Genomic DNA, 23,077 nt, shown 5'->3' with positions numbered 1-23,077 from the left:
CTGCGTTATATTAGGAGGATATTATAGTGCATGGTCTACTGATGACTGTGTATTTTAAGGGTGATCGAATGAAAGCTTTGTTGAGTAAAGTTACTGTTGAATTTTTGCAGTTCGTAATTGTTTTGAAATGTTTGTCGGACAATAAGAAAATTTTCTAGGGTATTTATTTGGATGCTAATGCATTATATTGATAAATCTAATTGTTCGTATCACACGCGAAGCATAGCATAACCCAATGTATAATGAAATTAGGTTCGAAGAAAGGATTAATATTTGATCACTTAAACTTTACGCTGCAAGATATTCTTAATCGTTTTTCTTTTCTTCTGATGTACAGGAATAACTGGTATATTTAGCTAAAATAATGAACAATCATACGCATAGAGCCTACGGGTCATGCAGTTAGGATTGAAATTAAAATAATATTGCGCATTTCTTTCACACCACAGGTTTATCGCAGAAGTTTTTACATGTGCGGAGGCGTTGGTAGAGGTGCGCGATTGCGTCGAGTCGGGTCGGTGTTTTCAGCGGACTCATTTTTCGCAAATCGAAGAATGAGTGCTCTGAGGGCATCAACATGATTCGATGAGGTCCCACACTTTTATTTGCGCTTTTGCACTTGTAAATGTCTTACTAAATAGGAATACTTTGTGTTAGGGAAAGTGCAGGAGAACAAAATATAATTCATTAGAATTTTCTGATAGAGGCAGAGTTCACATGTTACTTAGGTATTTAAAAGCAAATGAGAACCACATTAAATAATAGATAAACACTAATGGTCATATTTTTATATTTTCATTTCATCGCGGTCCTCATTGCTCGAGCGGAGACGACAAAACTCGAGGTGGATAGAATCGACGCAACTACGACACGGAAAAGAAACAGATGAGAAACTATCGATACATTTATTCAACTATAAAAACCACGTTTTAACGTAATGACTTTATTTCTTCTCGTTTCAGCAATCCAACAACCAAACCATCTCTACTATCTTTTCATTTCCTCTTCGTTACATTTATAGTCCCTCTGGCACTGAATCGAATGACGCATTCCGCTTTTTATTAGCGATGTCTTTGCTGTACGTTGAGCATGGTGTCGGAGGTGATGTGCTGTGTAGAACATCGGATGTTCTACACGGCACGCTACTTCCGGCATTTTGTTTGGCGTGCGGGATAGGCAGTGCTAGTGATGATATGAAGGCCGCTATTCGGTTTAGTGCCAGAGGGACTATATCTATTTAATGTATCTGAAGCTTGTGGGACCGCTTTAATTCCGGCGCCTGCTTGTGGAAGATCCCGGTGTGCTAAACGGTATAGGACATGTTAACGGGGGAGGCTTGGTAGGTCCTCACCCAGCCCGTGTCTAGATGGGCGGATAATTGTCTGCCAGGGTGTGGATTGAGCAATTACAATTATTGAAGCATTAGTTATGATTGTATCTATTGTTTTATCTATGAATAAATTGAAGACTGAAATACATTAGAAGGTCAACGTAATTTTCAAATATTTTGTCTGTTTTTCGAAAATTTGACCTTTCTAAGTAAAACATTAATACATATAGTTGAATAACAGTTTATTCAGCTAGAATAAGCTGTATAAAGAGCATTTTAGCCGAACAAGCTGTTATTCTGTTATTAATGTTACCTTATGTATTGCTTATTTATTGCTGAATAATGTGTTAATTTATCAACTGCTATATGTAGCAGTTATTACTGAAACTTATTCGAAACCTGGATTCAAACTGAAAAGAGATCCTAACTTTTTTTGTTTATCGTAATGATCGACTTGATGGGGCATGTGGGGGTGTTGCAATCATCATTCATAGGCGTATAAAACATCAACTGTTTTCGCCATTTAAAACTAAAGTTTTTGAAACTTTAGGTGTTTCTGTTGAAACACAGTTTGGTAAATATACTTTCATAGCTGCCTATTTGCCTTTTCAATGCTCTGGGCAGCAAGTTAATTTCCTCCAATTGACTCGGAATAAGTCATTTTTTTGTCATTGGTGACGTTAATGCCAAACATCGGACATGGAATAATTCGCAAAGTAATACCAACGGCAGAATTTTATTTGATGAGTGCTATCCTGAATTTCTCAATTCGTTACCCTGATAGCCCTACATGTTTTACCTCTTCTACGATTGATTTGGCCTTAACCGACTCTTGTCATATTTGTAGCCAACTGGTTACTCATGCTGATTTTGATTCTGATCATGTCCGTAACAGGGATTTCAAATATCCCATGAAGCGATTCTCAATCCTATCAGCTCCACTTTCAATTATTTTCGAGCAGACTGGAATATATTTGTAACATTGCCCTGAATCGCAAGTCAGTCCCATCTGCATTTTCGTCAAAATAGAGTTGAGTTCAGTTTTCAACATATCTTCCAATGCTCTTTCAGCTGCACTAATGAGCTAAGATCATTTGTTCGGAAAAAATAGGAAAAAACAGCAAGTCAAATTGTCCCATAATGAAAAGTAATCGCAATTCAGTCTCACTACAGTTTTCCACATCGTGTAACACAAAAATGAATCCTGTTTTGATCATCTTTATATTTTCCTCGGAAAGGTAGTGAAAAGCAAATTGTGAAAGTTTCATTAGCATTTGAACATTTCCCAATCCTGTGGAATTTTTTGAATATTCGTATAGAAAACGAGTTTAGAAACTTCAAAGCTCATTTTCTCAATGCCTACTTTGTACCGATTTTACCTACTTTTATGATGTAAACATTCCTTTACAAACAAACCTTGATATTGACAATGCTCTTGAAACTTTAACAAATTCCATTGTAGAAGCCCGGGCATTGCAACACCAAAATGTGAAGAAAAATTTGAATCCGTGATTATAGACGATGATCTTAAACTCTTAATTCATCTTAAGAACCAGGCAATTTCAACGCACTTGCGATCCTGCTATGAAAATTACATGGCAGGATCTGTAGAAAGAGATTCAAAAACTATTTTCACTATTAAGAAACAAAAACCTTGAAAACAAAGTTTCCCTCGCCTTGGTTATGCGACGTTGCCGCGATGGGAGGGCATAATCTATTAGCCCATATTATGGAAACCAAAGGCGTAACCTGTAGTGGTGGTATCACATTTTGGCATTTTTTGCTTAAAGCCGCGTCATAATTTATATGGCAAAGACGCAATAATATCTCGGATGTGATCCAACGGACATTCTGCGTCATTAATAGAATTGATGCCCATTTCAAATAATTAATCTATTCGAAGTGGACATTAATACTATTGGTGACGATCAGTTTGCCTTTTGCTAACCAGAATGATTCGTAACCACTCTTACTATTAGCTAGCTAGACACATCGTTATCATATTCATAGGAATATTACTTTGAGGAAAATTACTAGTAGAGTCACTGAGTAGAAATAAGTGACGACAATGTTATTTTAATATGGTTTTTACATTGCCATAATAAGAAATACCTCTTTTGCATTTGCCACCGAAAAGTGAATCTTGTAGGAGACCGTTATAAAAGCCTTAGGTAACTTTACTCTTCAATATTCACTATAAAATGACTATGGAAAGCGAGACACTGAGATCGATCATTAGGGTACACTTGCTGGTTTCGAGAAATTGTTGAACAGACAAGGAAAGATAGTTTTTTTAAGGATATATGAACGTAAAGACCTGAAATTAACTAGAACTACTACTAAACAGCCTAATTTTGTGAAGACTTGACGAAAATTGACATTTAAGACTCTAATCTTACGTAAAAGACAGGAGTAATCAGAATAGCACTTAAATGACAAATTATTCAAAACCATTTCGACTAGACAGTATTAATAATGACACTACTACACTACTATTTCAAAAATTCTGATGGAGCTGCTGATTTTCACAATGCTTCCTTTTCTCAGAAGCAAGGGAACATGGGTATTTTTAAAAAACTACCACGTCACAATACTAATAAAAAAAACAGTGTTCATGTGGGCACCATAGCCTAGTCCGTCTGAGTATTGGTCCTGGTAGAGGGGAAACTTGGCAAAAGCCAGACCGAGGGTTCAGCCTTGACAAGTTAAGCAATCAGGCAGCTCCAACTGAACACCATACAAAAAAAAACCTTGAAAACAAAGTTTCTTAAATGGACCCTGGCTCTAAGCCCTTTTGGAAATTATCTAAATATTTGGAAAAACTTCAGAAGGCAATACCGGCATTGAAAGAGGAAAACAAATTATTACTAATTAATTGCGAAAAAGCTCAAAAACTTGCTATGCAGTTCGAAAGCGCGCACAATTTTAATGTAGGACTTACTAGTCCAATAGAAAATCAAGTTACTCAGGACTTCGAAAATATTCTCAATCAAGAGAATGTTTTCGATAATTCCTGGAAGACTGATTTAGAAGAAATGAGAACTACCTTAACGTTAACGTTAAAAAATTAAAAATATAAAAGCTCCTGGCGATTATGGAATTTTCTGCATCCTCATCAAGAAACTTACAGAAAGTACATTATACCTTTTCATTCTTAGTTGATATATTTGATTTTTGCCAATGAACAGTTCAGATTCCGCCCTCGACAGTCGACCACTCATCAACTTTTACGTGCAACAAATTAGATTCGGTCTAACAAGTCTGAAGGCTATTCTACTGGTCTTGCTCTTCTAGACATAGAAAAAGCATTCGACAGTGTTTGGTATGAAGGTTTGATTGTAAAATTTAAAAAAAATATTATGGAAAAATTAATTTTTCAACATACATTGTTAGAATAACTCAAAGTTAGGTATCTGTCAAATCGTACACTTCAGGTTAATTATCAGAACTCCAGGTGTGAAAGACTTGCTGTTAGAGCTGGTGTTCCTCAAGGCAGCATTTTAGGATCATTATTATACAATATTTTCACATCTGACTTACCTGAGTTTCCTCAGGGATGTCAAAAATCTTTGTTTGCGGATGATACAGACCTCTCCGCCAAAGGACGAAGCCTGCGTGTGTTCTGTAGTAGATTGCAAAAATAGTTTGGATATTTTTTCTTCATGCTTGCTAAAATGGAAGATTTCTGCTAATGCTTCCAAAACTCTACTAATAGTATTCCCACATAAACCAAAAACTCTTCATTTGAAACCTTCAAGTCACGTTGAGAGGGGTAATTATAAATTAATCAGATGAATTTAGTATCTAGTGCTCATGCTAGATAAAAATTTAAATTTCAAAATCCACATTGAGGGCATTTAAGCTATACGTAACAAATATATAAAATGTCTGTTGTAATACCAGAAAGAAAGCTCTGCAGTGGATTCAAAATAAAATATTGAAAATGATTCTGAAGCTTCCTCCTTGGTATTAGTACTAATGAGTTATATAGAATATCCAATGTTGAAGCATTAGAACAAATGTCAAATAAAATAATTAATAATTTTAGACAAAAATCGTTGAAATTTTCTATTGCCACGATTAATGTGTTATTTATTTGGGTTAAGTTAGGTTAAGTAAATTGAAAGCGTCTGTTTTTCGTATAAGTAGGTTTTCACCTGTAAAAATTCTGAACTGCTACGGCAAATGAAATGTAATATGTTGTTATCAAAGTTTTGATAAATGCTTAATTTAGTTAATATTAAATATTAGAAATGAATGTAATGTTTGGAATAATACTAAAAAAAAATTTAATAAAAATCGTTGACACGCAGTTCAAAGGAAAGTCATTTGAAATGGAGCTCTTGTACAAAATTTCTTCACCAAGATTCATGGTCGAGATTTTGTATCTTTTCTTTAACGAAACAGCATACTTAGCTTATTGCAGGGCTCAGTTCCACTGGCATGTTATTTCTAACAATGCTTGATGTAGAAATTTGATTTACCCGCTGTACCCACGATTGAAGGATTTACTTGTTCCTATGGACATAAATTGAAAGATATTTTTTCTGGAAACACCATTTATTTAAACGAACAGACATGCTATTTGTACTCTTGAACTATACGACTAACAAAATTATTTGGGCTTATTTTTTAATTTTGAATAACATCTTAAAGAGTATGGCCGCTTTGATTGATCCACTTCGGATTTTACAGTCATTTTTCTCGTGGCACGAACAGTCACAGCCGGATAGGTTCTCAGTCTTTTGGGTTGGCTAAATTTAATAGCTTTTTCGTGAGCTTCCAGATGCTGTTGCATGCGATGGCTTTTGTCGAATCTTTCCCTGCAGTACGGACACAGAAACTGCTCATTCCGGAGCACCATACCGGAATATTTCTCCTTTACCAGATCGGGATGCTGCATTTCGTGCCTCAGTTGAAGGTACTCGTACTTGAAGCATGCGGTACAAAATCGACACTGGTACCGATCTTTCGTGCTTATGATGGGCTTAGTATCGGTCTTAGAGTGTGCCTCATGTACATGGTCTTCAACATTTTCAGATGTTTGGCCACATTCAAAACACACTCGTTTGCTGATGTCTGATTTCAAAGATTCTAGGAATAGGCGGAATTTAGGATGATTTCTAACAAGAGTTTGTGATGCTCGCACGCTTTTGAATGCCTGAAATAAATTGATCTTCAACATCTGTATGTTAGCGACAGTTTCCTGGCTCAAATCTTGTCCTAGATGAAATTTATAGTAACAAACCAAATGGAACTGCTCCACGAAAACCATGTCGAAGATATCATTTATCGGATTTTTACATTGTTCACAAAGCGTAAAATCGACCAAGTTTGTTAGCTTGGCTTGGAGATTCAATTCAAAATATTCCTGAAGCCAGGACAAAAGTGATTTAAACTGCTGTTCACTTGAATGAGCTGATTCATTTTCATCATCAGTTAGATCTACCGTCACGATGTCAGGCTCAACCGTTTCGCAGTCATCATCGAATCCATCTTCGAAATTTTCCTCGCACTGTCGAGTTGAGGAAATTTCCTCCTCCATTGACCGAATTTCTTCCAAGTTGTCCTCCTGTTCACCTGTAGATACATCTTCAAACAAACGAACCTCCATACTCTGTGGATTACGACTCCATACATGCAGCGTGTGACGAAGTTATTATCGTGCTATTTTGTACGTTTCAAACAATATTTGAATCTATTTACATTGTTTTTGCTACTGAATGAAATTGACAACTCCTAGTATTACATTCGTTCATAATACTGGCAGACAATCCATTACATATTGCTACATACACATCATCCTACTTTGCAGAATTACGCGTATCCTCGTGTTTGTAGGTCACATATGTATGAATGTATTTGTCTACCTGGATTGGCGCCCTAAATGGCTTCTACAAGTTAACTCATATTGCATACATTTAGGCTGCATCACAACAAGCTTAAACAACCTCGAGCTTAATCTGATTAGTACAAGAATGACAATAATTACTTGATCTATATATTATAAATTATTTTAGTCGATAACCTAAATCATGAATTTTAAATACATTTACCTGATTCGGCCTGATCCGCATCGATGTATTAAAAATATAACAAACCAGCGTTGAGTGTTAACCCAACAAGTTTCATTAACAACATTGCTCAAACCCAATTATAAATACGCATTCAATAATAAAAGGGCTTAAACGGTGTCAATTATTAACCATTCTCCCAAAATTTGAAGTTTTTTTTGAAGAAGATTGCGTGTGCACAAACCAGCAGCTGTTTTCCGTGCACTTCAACATCGTAAAATTATCAAAAAGATTTTTTCTAAAATTCAATTTATTATTAGTACCGTAATCCGGGGTAACATTGATCAATTTTTTTGGATATTTCTTTAATGTTTCATTTGAAAATGCAAATGTTGCAAGTTTTATATTTTTAAAACGAGTACTGCCACCCATAGCTTGTGACTATATACTGTATTTTGTTTTTTTTTTTTTTTTTTGAAAGATTTAAGCATGTTTAAAAAATGTTTTAGGTGATTATTTGATATAGGGTAACATTGATCACCTATGTCAATAACATTCGGTAATATTGAACATGTCGTTACTTACTTAAATCATGGCTTCAGAAGACGAATATGAAGGCCAAACGCTTACAAGTCATTTATTTTTTAAGTTATTTCTAAATTAAAAACACATCCAACCGCGGAATACGCCTAAAGGTAGGCAATTTCCTAATGAAGTTCTACATTTTTAACAGTAATTCGTTGATGTTACCTATTTGAACATAGGCTTATAAAAGCTTTGACAGCGTTTTCGGCGATGCCATTTTTAGTGAGAACCGCTTTTCCATTGCTCATATCGCCTGTAGAACTTATGTGAGACATGAATCTTCGGTATTGTCATCCTTAATCATTGAAATCGTTGTTTCGAAAAGTTGGCAAATTTACGCGTGAAGTAAACGCAATTTTCACAAAAGTGTTAATTTTTATTAGCTCATTAATATGAGATGGAGAAACGCCATTCATGCTTCCGAAATGTTTCATCAATAAATTATGATACAAACGTTCTACGAGACGATTCATTCTGACCAATGTTACCCCGTTGATCAATGATACCCCGGATTACGATATTAACATCTTATACAAACATCTCGAGAAGTACAAGAGAGTTGTTGTATCTCGAAAATACCAGGATGGCGTCAACAACTTGGCAAACTGCCTGAAATCTATTGATCGTGGAATGTCACATCGATAATTAACTATTTTTGAAGGTTCAACATAATCACGGTTCCAATACTCGTTTGGGATGACAAGGATAAGACTTCAAAGAAAATTTGAAGGAGAGAAAATAAAAAAAAAAAGAAACTAGGTATGAAAAACTGTATAAAAAAGATCAATTTTACTCGAAATTTATTAAAAAAATTCCCTTCCACGTTACTTGCATTTCTTTATTATGTACTTAATCTTATAAGCGCAATATAGATACATGTTCCTATACATCCAATATTTATCCATTACAATCCTGGATCACGGCCATTCACATATGCGCTGTAAGAAACCATAATAAGCGACCTTCTCCTCACCAGTCACTCAAACTATGCGGATCGCGGTTCTCCATCACCAGCTCGTCGACGATGGCGCGCACATCCGCGGGTATTTCCGTATTACGTAGGTCAAACCGTTGCAGTGTTTTGTTCTCCTGGACTCGTCGTATCAACTGTTCTCCCATGATCGGTCCCAGCTTGTTGGAGGACATATCCAGAAATTTCACACTCTGATTGAAACGCAACATCATCAGCAGATATTCTTCGATTTCTTCGTCGATCGAACAGCAGCTGAGGTTGAGGCTGTGCAAGAAAACAATACTTAGATTAGCTGTGCTTTCCAGATGGGAATAACAGTATGATTTCCGTACTCTTTCAGGGGAAGGTAAAAGATCATCGTAAACACGCATATTGCTCCCTCGCTAAGTATTGGATTCAGTCGAAGATCTAACTTTTCGATCGGACGGCGACGTATCAGATGGACTAGGTCAACGATGCTTTCCGAGGCTGCAATTGGAAACATAAATTTTTTAAAACATTATTAGTATGATTATTTCCTCTTATGGCTAGTTCTTCTTAGGGGTCCTGCACAAATTACGTCACGTTCCGAGCGGGGGGAGGGGGTCAAACAAGCGTGACAAGCCTTACAAAAATTTCAGAGGACTCATACAAAAAAACGTGACAAAGGGGGGGGGGGGCAACAAAGTTCAAATTTAGCGTGACATAATTTGTGTATCATCCCTTATTAGAAATATGAATATTTTATTATGTTTAAAACATTATAAATATCATAACGCTAAAAAATTTTCATTTTTACACCCGTCCACCCTCTCATAACACATTTTGTATGATTATTTTTCGAATTTGATATAGCATCTTAAAGAAACCCACCCACCCCATCACGCGTTATGGAATTTGTGAATGGGCTCTAAGAATGTCTGTGCGTTTAATTGAGCATGAGCATAGATGACCGTACAATTCGTAGTTACTACTCCGTGATTGACCAGAACAATCGAAATTGCACAGGGAATTTATGAATGGGGCTTGGGATTAGCTTACCATTCTTCAATGTGCACAAATCGAGAGCTCAATTTTTAAAAGTCAATAACGGCGCCGGTCACGTCCTTACGGTCATCGGGGAAGGGAAGGAATGTTAGTTAGACAACCGTTGTTACTAGAGACCGAGTATATCTCTGCATCTCCACAGTTGTCATGGAAAGGATATTGGGTTAGTGGGATAAGGTAAAGATCTGGGAGTCACCAATGGTTGGTTATGCGATCCATGATATAATCACGCCTAATCAGATTCGCGATATAATTCGATAAACGCATTGTACCCGAACAAGTGTTCATCACTCGCCCACGCAAGAGCAAGCGACTCGATCAATAGATCAAACACTACTAACGATCCGCGGCGCTTTTCCATTTCACTTCACTCGACCGACGCGCAACATTTTTGATCCTGCCCTCGTCACCCGCTCCCGCAGGAGCAAGCGTCAAGGTCGAATGTGGTCGAATGATCAAACACAACTAACCGATCGCGGCACTTTCCACTTCACTCGACCGACGCGCGACATGTTTGATCCTGCCCGCATCACCCGCCCCCGCAGGAGCAAGCGTTAAGGTCGAAAGATCAAACACAACTAACCGATCGCGATACTTTTCACTTCACTCGACAGACGCGCGATATGTTTGATCCTGCCCTCGTCACCCGCTCCCGCAGGAGCAAGCGTTAAGGCCCAAACGCAATGATAGCGGAACGGCAACGGACTGCGGAACCGGTTCGCCAGCATGAATCACAACATCTCGACTGAGCTGACAACGAATGCAATTGGATCAACACTGAGTCGACAAGCTGATTATAGTTCATGCTGGCGAACCGGTTCCGCATTCCGTTGCCGTTCCGCTATCATTGCGTTTGGCCCTTTAAGGTTGAAAGATCAAACACAACTAACTCAGAATGTTTGGCCTTTTAATTGAATTTAAAAACTAAATTTATTAACTTAATAACTCTAATCCATGAGTAGCAAAAGGCTGGACAATTCGGATAGTGAGACGTAGACCACAGACAAACAGACGCAAATAGATGTGTTTATAATTCATATAGCCCACTCTACACAATGATCATCTGGTGGTCATGTTGCACGGAAGACGATTAGGTATATGCTGGCAGGGAGGCACCGATACTACACACGAAATATAGAACAAAGTTTGTTTGAACTGCAAGATAACTCCAGCTTGCCAACAACAATTACACTGGGCCCACAGTTATGAATCATTTAAGCCTCAGCTTAAATTTGATTAATTATAGAAAGCAAAATAAACAATATTTTTTATGAAATCAATGCCAAACGGTAAAGTGGGGTAGGTATAAACCTGCAGTTCATTCATTGTTGAAAACATTTGAAATTTTCACTTAGTTGAACATTGTCTTAAACCACAATTTATGAATCGGCAAAAAAGTTGACCACAAATATGAATCAATGTAAACACGATTTATGAATCAGTTGTTTACTTTCAATTATTTTGCAATTAAATGCTATATAGTTTATATGTTTATTAGAACACTGCCTCGGACAACATTAATTATATCCGGAGGTGAACCGGAACCAAGTATTTCAAGAATCTGCATGACATTGCATGATTTTTAATGTTGCTACTGAGCGGGCTGAACTACTGAACATTGAATTTGTGGGTTTATATGCTTCTGGAGCATGTTTATTTGGAGGATGATGGCAGGTAGTGTAATAAAACAATCATTAGATCTAGATTGCAGAACTCGTAAATGCTTGAACTTTCGACTACCTTTACTGCAGTGATAAAAATTCACAAGTTCGATTTGTTAATTTAAAATTATGGATCGATTCATGAACGTCCATATCGAATTGATGTGATTTTCTTGCTAACATCGTGTGTGTTACACATTAAATTCCTTTGTTTTGGTTCATGGATTGATTCATCAACCGTCATTTCCCTTCATATTGTACCTATGGACGCATAGATCATCACCCAACACGGATTCAGTGTGTTTTGCTTATGGTTAGCTTGTGTCATGATCATTATGTTCAAGTTGGTCAATTAATCGATTTTGCGCTATGAGTTTGTTATGTTGAAATCGATGAGCTTTGCTATCGATTTCCATGTGCAAAACTTCCAAATTGTTTGTGATCAACCCATAGCGAACTAAACTTCGGTTGGACCTCGTGTCGAACAAGAGTCATCATCATTTTTCCAAAGAGAAGAAACAAATTTTGCAGCTGAATGTATTTTATGAAATTTTGTGAATTCCGATTTTTCTTTTATTAGTAAAGTTGTCCGATGTTTTTATTTTTTAAAAGTGTGAATATCTTTTACTTCTCCATGTGTCTGATAAAAGAGCCAACAGTTTAGCCTGGGAGTTAATTTTAAAAAAACTTACGTGCAACAAAAGTGATCATAAAATGACAAACAATTGGTATTGATATCAATCAGAGAGGATGCAAACCAGTTCTTTTCTTTTCCACACGTTGCTTTTGGTCCTTCTGCAAAAGCAATACCCCGTTTTTATTGCGAAATTATGGAGAACCTATCAGGAGTAATTAAAAAAATTCTTTACATTTTTTGCGTCTATACTATTTGTTTTTATTTATCCAAAATATATTCAACATAATAATCTTTGAGGCCTTACATAAAAAACGTCCACAATTTTTATAGCCATATAAGACTATTAACCCCCAAAATAGCTTTTTCCATAAGAATTCGTTTTTTTCCAAAATCATGAAAATTCTTTTGTATGTTCAGATTCCATTTCCACAAAAAAATTTCCGTAGTTTATGAACGGTCCCAAACCACTTTTGCTCTCCCGTAACAAAATTATACATTGGAAATTACTTGAAACTAAGAATCAGTTTTAAAAATACTAAGCACTAGTAGTTTGAACGCTGATTCATAAACTGTGACTGGTGTGTATATTTCCCACAATTTATTGATCAAGTATTTTACTCAAAAATCTTAGCCAAATGCGTTTAAATACGCATTTATCTATCGAAGCTGTGTTTATTGAATCTGTAAAAGTTGTCTGGGGCTTAATTTCTCACAAAAAATCTTTGAAACAAATATTCAAACGTCGTTTCAAGCTAAGCGTCAATAGCCACACGGCTTACAAAGTTGGCAAAAAATACAGCCCAAATAGCAACAAAAATAATTTAGTAATATTGTTGGTTCATACCACGATCAAGAGCTTTTTCACTGAGATAAAAAGGCTTGAAATGGCTGAACACTATGTGTTGCTTATCAGTAAAAATGATTCTGTGATGTATTGTGATAAGTTTGATAATAATTTTGTCTTCTTAAATCAGCTGATTCATAAATTGTGGGTGATTCAACTGTGTGGGGTTACTGTAAGGCAGGCTTGGGGAAAATCGCTAGTTTTCTTTTGTTGTGTACTTTCGATCTTTCCTGACAAACATGTAAAAAGGGCCACAGTTTTCTATGCACCAAATATTAATTTTTATTGGAAAAAGTAAAACCATGCGTTTTTCAATGCTTTATATTCAATCAGTTGAAAAGTGCTCACGTGACATTACTTGCATTATGTGCATGAATTGATTTTCATTCAATTTTTGTCACTTTTGATGAAATGCGAAAATGTGTTTTAATCAGTTACGCGCTTTTTCCATGTTTGAGATCTGGGCTCACAGTGACAGTTCGTGACAGCGGAATCCCGGCTCACTATGACGTACAGAAATTTTTTATTGGTTTCTCCCTCCCAGGGTATATGCAGTTATGCCTGTAGAAGACACTATAGTGTGAAAAATCAAACACTAAACAGAATTATACGCGCTCCTCTGATTATGGGGAAGAAAAAAATAAATTCTTAATGCTCGTTTAATGCGTAGAATGGGAATTTCTTCAGTTCGCCTGTGTCCTCGTCCTACTGAACAACTTCTCTAAGTTCTCTAACATTTTCTAAGTACCATCAGTGTACCAGATACCGCTCATTTAATGTAAATTATGTGTTCAAAAGTTTATTATAAAATAACTATTAAGTCGATCAATACTATTTTTATGTCACAATGTAGCTTCAAGTTGTAGGAAGATACGTGTTGTTACGAACAAGGATTGCTTTATTAAATATGACACATTATCTACCTAATATTCATCAAAGCCTACAACAGTTCAGCTATCTTGACAAAACACATCGCCCGCGATGTAAACGGTTACTCCGACGTCGTCTTCCGCAGGTCATCAACTCGTTGACACAGTCATCGATGTTATAATGCTTGTAGTGCAGGATCTGTTAACAATCTCAACTTCAAGCTCTCATTTCATTCGTTCCGTTCCTCCTCTCCTCGACAGAAAGTAATGCTCCAATGGATCTTGCTCCAGTTCTTCCAAACTTCAATTCGTATTTTTAATTTCTCTTCATAGTTTGACTTTCATTGCTCAGATTCAAGAAAATAATGCAATCGCCTCCGACTTGTTTCGCTATAATTAACTTGAAATTTTGCTTTCACTATCCAAAAAACTGAGGATTCTATCCCACTTTTGAAATAAATTTAAACATTAATTTATCAAAAAAATATTATGATCTAACCTACCAAGCATGCAAAATAGGACTATAACTTTCATCTATATAAATAAAAATGGAGTGATGTTTGTATGTCACGAAATGGCTTCCGAACGGGTCAACCGATTTGAATGATTATTTTTCCGTTTTGTTCGTCAGTGTTCCGACGTGTTTGTGTGTATAAAAATCTCAGAATATTCACCGGGAAAGTCGGAAAAACGAACGTGAACGGACTATAATTTTGTATGGCACGATCTTTAGCGTTTTTCAACAGCCTACTTGATGGCAAGACGAAGTTTGCCGGGGCCACTAGTTTCATATATAATTTGATTGAAATTGCACGATTGAATTGAGGTTAAATCGATTTTTTCAACATGCTTGCAGTCTCCATACGTAATTCTTCGTTTCGCTTATATGGCAAAATACAATACTTTTCTAAACCAACAAAAAATAACTTTTTAACATCGAAAGTTTTATGAACTTTGTTGATAAGTATTGTTATACACATGAAGTTTGAGTTCTGAGGCAAATTAAGCAAATAAATTGCCATACAAGCTGGAAAACTTGCAAGCAAGTTGGCTGTTATAGTCAAATTTAGCCTTTTCAACAGCCAATATCTTAAAAACTAGACGTGCTATGATATTTCTGTAAATGACAATAAATTCAACAACCCTTAATTAAGTAATTAGCTGTATTTTGGTGCTTGAGACAAAATCGTGTTCCGCAGTGTTATCTACCTAATATGCATCAAAGCCTGCTACAAAGTATAGGTAATCAGCGGCAAAATATAATGAATTTGAAAAACTTTTATAGAAAATTATTTAATTGCATATATTACTGCATCCAAGTGTTCCTATTTCCGCATAAGGTAGACAGATTTCATGACGAACACACTAAAAATATCGTGTTTCGAATTTTGTTATTTATCCTGATATTATTTATAGTCAGGCCATATCTACAACAGCTTTAAATTAGGCTTTATACTAAAATCGATATTTTTTAAATATAATTGAATTTTTGCCGGGTGGTTATCGAAACACCCAAAAATACTCAAGGTGGCAAATACAAAAAAAAAAAACAAATGCAAATTATGTCACACAGCTTCATTTAAAAGTTGTTGATGTTGCTAGACGATATTCGCTAGATTGCATATTTAACGAAAAATCTGTTTTTACACTAGTAAGCGGTAATAGGAACATGAGCGGCTACTGGTGCATTGATGGTAGTCAAGATCCTGAGATATCTGTGAATCAAAAACTGTATGCCCACTTGCGCTGCCTGGTGACAAAATTTCAAATCTACTGGCTCAAACAATGATATCCCTTGACCTACTGACCAGCTCTAAAAGTAAGCAGGACTCTGAGGTATCTGTGAATCAAATCTTGTATGCTTGCTAGCGCCTCCTGGTGATGAAATTCTGCATCTACGAAACTACCGCATGTTGGCCCTTGACTTACTGAGCAACTTACCCAAAGACGTCAATCTTCAAAATCTTCAGGATCTAGTAATATCATGAGTTTAAAGTCTGATATAAGCTTTTGTTTTTTATTAAATAACAAAGTAGAGCGTGTTTCTGAAACTGACGGGATTAGTGGCCTAATGGATTTCGTTTCTGCTTCGTAAGAAGAAAGTCATGGGTTCGTCGCTTTCATCGTAGGGAGTCGATGCCGGTTATGGACCCTTTGCGTATTATGGACCCCCTACAAAAAAACATAAAATTAACACTCAAAGCAACTTTATTCCTATGAAAATCCACCGGGGGAACTTCGATTGCATTGTTAGTCAACAGTTTCAGGCAAACTAGGGTTTCAATGCTAGTAATGGACCCCTTAGTAGCTGAAATTAATTCTCGACGCTTTTCCGCAATGATATCTCAGACGGATATACGTTTTGTGGAGTCTAACAACAAGTTCAATATCTTTACTTCATAGTATGCCTATGAAACATACAAAATCATTCGATTTTTCCAGCGATATATATATTTGGAAAACTGTTGTCCGAATGCCTATTATGGACCCTCCCGGGGTCCATAATAGGAATGTTTACAAATTTGACGTTTCCTATTATGGACCCTCCATTTGATTCCCATGTAATTCGGCTCGCTGCCGACGTGCCTATTATGGACCCAGTTGGAAATGCGTATTATGGACCCTCTTGTGTGGTTTCATTTACAAAACTTCTCAAATAACTGTATTTATGCGTCTCAAACCAAATAGGGAGTCACAAACACTAGCTTCTATCTTCCACTCTTATACGTATAGGCCCGAGTGAAAGAGAAAAATACTAAATATCTCACCGCTGAGCGCATACTTACCGGATTTTAATTATTTTTTGTCAGTATGCTCGTTCATATATTTAGTTTCTAAAAGTGGTCGAAGGATCTCATGGGATTGTTCATGTGGCCGGAGTTATTGTGGTGGATCACTGGGTCTGGTCGGGTGACAAGGTTTCTGTGCTTCTGTGTCCCTGGAGGTAGGCACATTTCAAGTCACAGATAATCTTCAGAGTTGGCTATAATGGGGCCTCTATATCAAGGAGTTTTAAGAAAAACGCTAAAACCTCAGTTATTGTTGGTATTCGATTATTCAGCCTCAAATGTTTTCGATTCCAATGAAAAGAGCGCTAACATTAAGTGTCATACTAATACTCTTTGCTTTAGCATTCGGTTTGCTTAACTGACTAACCGAAATTATGTTATTTCGTGAAGTATGTTGTAGGTCGCATACCATCATCGTTACCCGTATAACAAAGATACGCAGTTTTACGGTACCCTCTAGGATTGATAAATATAGGGTGCAGAAACCACTTTGCACTTCCGTGATTCACTTTGGCATGGGGGGTTTTTCTCGGCCGAATCATCTGAAACCTTGCAAAAAGATGCGCTTCATTACAACGCATATTGTGGCCAAATATGAGCTCAGTAACTTTCAAAAAACCCCACTGCTGACGGGAATCATAAGTGACAAGAATAGGATCCGACTCCCTATGTGTTTTTTTTTATTATTTTAAAGAAGATTTGCCATTTTGTATAACCTAATTAAGACTGCAGTTGAACAAAAAGACTGTATTCCAACAACAACCGTATATTGGTGTACACGCCAACAATTTTACTAAATATTTTGCATCGTCCCAGGAATCCACCATCAATTCATTAAAAGTTATGCTTTAAAAATCAAGAAAATTTACAGGAAAATGGTCACTGTATTCTATTCTCCAACCGAAACATAATGAACACATTTTTATCGAATATTTTTTAGTTTTGAACAGAAAAACTGCTTTTGAAGTTTTGATGATGACGATGATTACGATGACGGAGCGTTGAACGATAAATGTTCATTGTCTGGTATAATCGGACATCTGCCGCAGATGGTAGTTTTATGAACCTGCTAGAGATCTTGCACAGATACGCATAGTTCCGCCAATTATTTCGCCAGGATTCTGCCAACGAGGACGTTTTAAAAATCTGACGAGTGTATTGGACGATACGCAATTATTTCTCCTGAAAAAAAAAAAAAAAAATAAATAAATAAATCCGCTTAAGTAGTGTCTGCTAAGGACCTTACTTCGAATCAACTAAAAATACAAGAAAAATCTGCGCCAAGGAACTTGTTGAAGATTCCACCAAAAGTATCCGCTGATAACTTTATCAGCATTTTACCAGGGTTCTTCCAAGAATTTCGTCAAATGTATAATCAAAAATCCTGCTAAGAATTCTTCAAAGTTTTTAAAAAGGGTTAGCTGAAAATTGTTTCAGGAATCCTACAAGGGTCTCATAAAATACTTCACAAGGAATACGAAAAATGTCTTCTTTGATTATCTGAAAACTTGCAAAAATCGAACGATTTTGTTTAACTTTTTTGTACAGTGAAGAAGAATTAGTAGTCGAAACAAACGTATCTGTCAAAAGATAAGCAATTAAGGTGAAATCAAAAAGTACAATACTCAAATCTACTCGTTCGATTCTCTTTATTTTTGTAATATTAGTTTGAAGACTTCACATTCAACTGAATCGACAGTGCAAGCTTTGCCGTTTTATGAATATTGGCCGTCTGTTTTCTCTATTGTTCAATTGACGAATTAATGTATAGTAGTTTTGAGCAGAGAATTTGTTTATAATAGAGAAGCGCGAATTCTGAAACCAAAGGTTCCAATTGAACCGTCAAACGTGGTCCCAATCGAGCAAAATCAATGAGATTCAAAAAGACGTTATGCAAAAGAGCTTGGTTTCTTATGGCGACTGGCAGGATGACACGCACACTTAAATATTGTTTGAATGACCTCAATTATTGACAGTCATTGCAAATGTTGTTTATAAACAAAGTCAAAATCCTCTCCGCGTTTCTCTAGTATAATCATATTCTCTGGTTTTGAGTTTCCTTTTACTCTAGGGTTTTGAAATTATGAGATTATTGTGAGCCAGTGTTGTGAAAAACTCAAATTCTCATAACACGCGCATGATATGTTTCATGCGTGATATGTCAACCACGCAACTCAGCAGTCAAAAAATGACGGATGAGTTGGCCTCGTATTTCAACAGTTTTCTCGCAAAAAGCAAAGATTTCTTGTTAGTCTGGTTTCTGACGTAAACAACAAAATTCAGATTTCACGAGTTTTTGACTTGTTTTATAACTGAATCATGGGGATTGCTCATCAAACCTTCCGGTCCGCCTCATAGTTACGTACTATTTGGTGCTGGGTGTAGTTCTTGTTTTTCCAGCTGTATTGAAAAGCATGAGCCATAGTCTTTGGCATACAATCGGATCTTTCTTTAGCAGAAAAGAACCGAAATGTCTATCGACGACCGGTGATTGCTAGCAGATATAGTGGAGAGTTTGTCTTGAAACGTTCATCGCTTCAAGCTAGTTGAAAAACTGAATACAATGATTGCCTGTCGATCAGAACCGAACTAGGCATAGATCGTATACATACATCTGAATCTACATGTCTCCGATGTATTACATCGTTCCAGGTGGGAGTTATCTGATATGTGAATATGGTACCATAACAGAATTTTCCATCTGAACGAAGTGATAAATCATAATATTCCGCAAACTGTATCACACATCTACAGAATGTATTGCGTGAAGTTAAGACACAGCAGAGTATTGGGTACATAGGACCAAGTCCCTGCCGGGTGGCGCGAAACTGATGAGCGATAGACAATAGAATCAACAACACTGCCATAAGGGATAGTAAGCATGTGACTATTGTCGAAACTATGATTAGGAGGCAAATCAACATCCCAAGATCAAATTTTTGTTACAACCAATGTAGGTATTATTAAATTAGGCTGTAGAAAATGATATAATATCTGCAAGGTAATAAATGCTCGTAGTCTGTTTTCTTCGAATACACATGTATAAATTGTTAAAATTGCCGAATTTAAAAAAAAAATTAAAATAAAATAAATTTAAAAAAAAAATTATTAAACGGATCATGAAATTAGGACTGAAATCATAATGATGATAGATTATCAACTTTCCTTTCGTCGTGCTATTTTTTACCGTTAGAATCACCAAACTGATTGGTTTCCCACTCATACACCAATACAACAGCACAAAAACTAAAGTATTATAATCGCGCGTTGAAACTTATTCAATATCCATATATTACATCAATAGTGAATTCTTGCATATAGCTAGTATAAATGACAGAATCATCAACTTTTTAAACTTTCTTTAACTGAAAACAGGATGCTTGTTTATCAAACATGCTCAATCTGCACCTAAAATCTCGGATCCAAATAGTTTTCTAAATAAAAATTGTGTCTAAATAAATGTGCAGGCCAACAAAACATAATTGAGTAGGAGTTTACAAGTTACTTAGCACATGAAAAGCATTTTGAAAAGGGATTTTGAGGCATTTTGAGAAGGGCGGGACGATGGTGCGAGCCTACCCACTCTGTCATCGGTGGGCGTCGGGCGTGCTAACTGGTATAGCATGGCCTATGGGGCTCTGCCTGCACAAATCATGTTTTCTTTCTCTTTCACTTTTTGTGAATTTGCTAACAACAATGCCATTAAAGTAAATCCAATACAAGAATGCAGTGCAGAACCTCATAACGCCTTTTTCGGTAAACGTATTTCCCAGCGTGGGGGTTTATAGGGATGTTTGTGTAAACAACGCAGATTGGCCATGGCTAGGGGGTGCGTTGATATTAGCAGATTTATAACTGAATCATTTTTGACGGCTTGAATGTGATTGATTGATTTGGCATGAAAATCTCAAACGTGAGATTTACGCAACAGATCTTTAATGAGTTTACTCTCACGGGAGAGCTCTTTGATTGAGATTTGAGTGTGACTCTATCATCACGGTTTCAAGGCCAGAAATTTGGAGCGATAGTACAGATATTCAAAAAAGGCTAATCATACATAAAATATGCTAAAAGCAAATTAGTCATGCTATCGATAGAAACTTATTGTGAAATGATGTAACTTATCAAATGCAGCAAATTTAATTCTTAAAAACTAGTCGACGCCCTGTTTTTGGTCATTCAGATTTAAGCCCAGTGTAACTTCAGTGTAAACTTAACAAATCGTTGTCTCAATTTAACTCAAAATCAATAAAATCAGTATTTTATACAACATCTGTGAGAACGAAATTGGATTCAACAATCCCAGATTAACTACGGTCACGCGAAACTGTTAATTTGTGTAGTTATTTTTTTTTCCCAAAGCTTGCCGAATAGCTAACAGCATTTTAGTGTTTTTTTAATTTTGCAGGGTTCATTTGCTTTTCGGATTTTGGAATTTTGCAGAAATCGACGCGACAATATGTTAATTTTCTAGATGTTAACGAAATGAATAAAAAATAATAATTTGCTCACTTACAAAGAAAATTGTTCGTGAGCACCACTTCCTTAATATTCGGCAGCGACTCCGGTGAGAGGGCATCAAAAAACGCCCGAATACCCACGTCACCGCAACGGCAGTGTGGAAAGGCTATCGTCGTCAAATTCGGACATCCTTTGTCCATTGCCGCCGCCAATCGTCGCATCATCATCGGTTCCAATTTGGTACTATGCAGCCGAAATTCAGTCAGCTCGTAGCAACGTTCTATCCCGTGCGTCATAAGTTTGATGTCCTTTTCCGTGATGGAACCGCAACCGAGATAGAAATTGTGACCTGCGTTTTTCACGTCGTATGTGATATCTACTTTGCGCAGTTCTCTCAGATTCGAAAGTACCACGTCCAGTGGTATATGGTCGGTATTGTCGTTTGTCGAAGGCTGCAATTGGTCCAGTTTGAGTTCTTTCACATGCAGCGAACAGAGATCAACTAGCTGTTGAACACTCTCCTGTTCGTAGTCATTGGGCTTCATTTGCTCTAATGTTTCTTTGATATGTTGCTCCAGATAAACTCGAATCCAAGGTTTGCCATCCACATTCACCGGATAGTAATTTTTCCATCTGTTAACAAATGCACGCTTCCAAAACGCATCACTTCTTATTCTAGCACATAAATTTTCCAGAGGAAAATTCAAATCCAGTAAATCCAACAAAAAATGCCTATCCTCACAGAGTGGAATCTGTCGGAAGAATGGAATCGATAGCCAATTGTTCGCGATAGTGTTCAGGCAAAGGATTTTCAGCGGTTCCGGATTACAGGTGTCCCATTCGAGATGGATACTGTCCACCTGTCGGTTCTCGTCACGTGACAGGTGTCGCGAACAAAAGTACGCCCGGTAAGTGTTGAAATCCAACGTGTTGGGGAATTTCATCTTCAAAATGCGCGCCCGACGTAGACAAACTTGCAATATGAACTGAACTCTGTCCGGTGCCGTCTGTCGTCGGTAAATGCTACCAGGGCTGCCCAACGTACGGCCCGCGGACCTCATTTTGTGCGGCCCGCGGAGGATTCGAAAATTCATCCTATTATATTTGGCCCATCGATCTGACTGTTCAAGTCTCGCATATCTTATGAGCTCGCCCTAAAAGCCATCGGTAACCATGTGTGTAGCTCGTTATTTATGAGCATTTGAATGGAGTTACACGTTATTTAACAACGCTATAGTTAAGTTTGAATTTTTTTATCGGCATATCGGTCTATTTTGCTCGAAGTAAGAGGGGGCATGGAGAAGAAAGCAGATGGATAGGTACCTTAAGGGAACGGCGAGAGAAATTGGATTAGATGTTGAAGAGGGCATACCATATGATACAGTATTACTTGAAACGTCCTTCCTTGTAGCTAACGTCCCCTATGGGAACGGCTTGGTGTGTTTTGAGAATGACACTACCAAGACAGCCTGATAGGCCAATGGCTTTTAGGGCGAGCTCATAAGATATGCGAGACTTGAACAGTCAGGTCGACGGGCCAAATATAATCGGATGAATTTTCGAATCCTCCGCGGGCCGCACAGCCTGATGGGCTGTCTTGGTAGTGTCATTCTCAAAACACACCAAGCCGTTCCCATAGGGGACGTTAGCCACAAGGAAGGACGTTTCAAGTAATACTGTTTCATATGGTATGCCCTCTTCAACATCTAATCCAATTTCTCTCGCCGTTCCCTTACGGTACCTATTCATCTAGTATTCATTGCTTTCTTCTCCATGCTCCCTCTTACTTCGAGCAAAATAGACCGATATGCCGATAAACAAATTCAAATATAATTATTGACCATTCCACGAATTTTTAGATTCTAGAGAAATTATTCATGTGCTGGAT

At 37.0% G+C, this 23,077-nt stretch overlaps 1 protein-coding gene across 1 annotated transcript; it reads right to left on the bottom strand.

Moving 5' to 3' along the window:
* Nucleotides 1-8,712: 8,712 nt before the first annotated feature.
* On the bottom strand, nucleotides 8,713-22,184 carry LOC5566884. Its single transcript, XM_001651209.2, has 3 exons — nucleotides 21,245-22,184; nucleotides 9,235-9,370; nucleotides 8,713-9,166 (listed from the first exon to the last, which is right to left on the bottom strand). The coding sequence occupies exons 1-3, from the start codon at nucleotides 22,131-22,133 to the stop codon at nucleotides 8,899-8,901; spliced, it is 1,293 nt and encodes a 430-aa protein (XP_001651259.2). The 5' UTR covers nucleotides 22,134-22,184; the 3' UTR covers nucleotides 8,713-8,898.
* Nucleotides 22,185-23,077: the final 893 nt, after the last annotated feature.

This window comes from Aedes aegypti, chromosome 3 (assembly GCF_002204515.2).
Source record: "Aedes aegypti strain LVP_AGWG chromosome 3, AaegL5.0 Primary Assembly, whole genome shotgun sequence".
NCBI lineage: Eukaryota > Metazoa > Arthropoda > Insecta > Diptera > Culicidae > Aedes > Aedes aegypti.
This window is presented reverse-complemented; position numbering and strand designations above follow the sequence as displayed.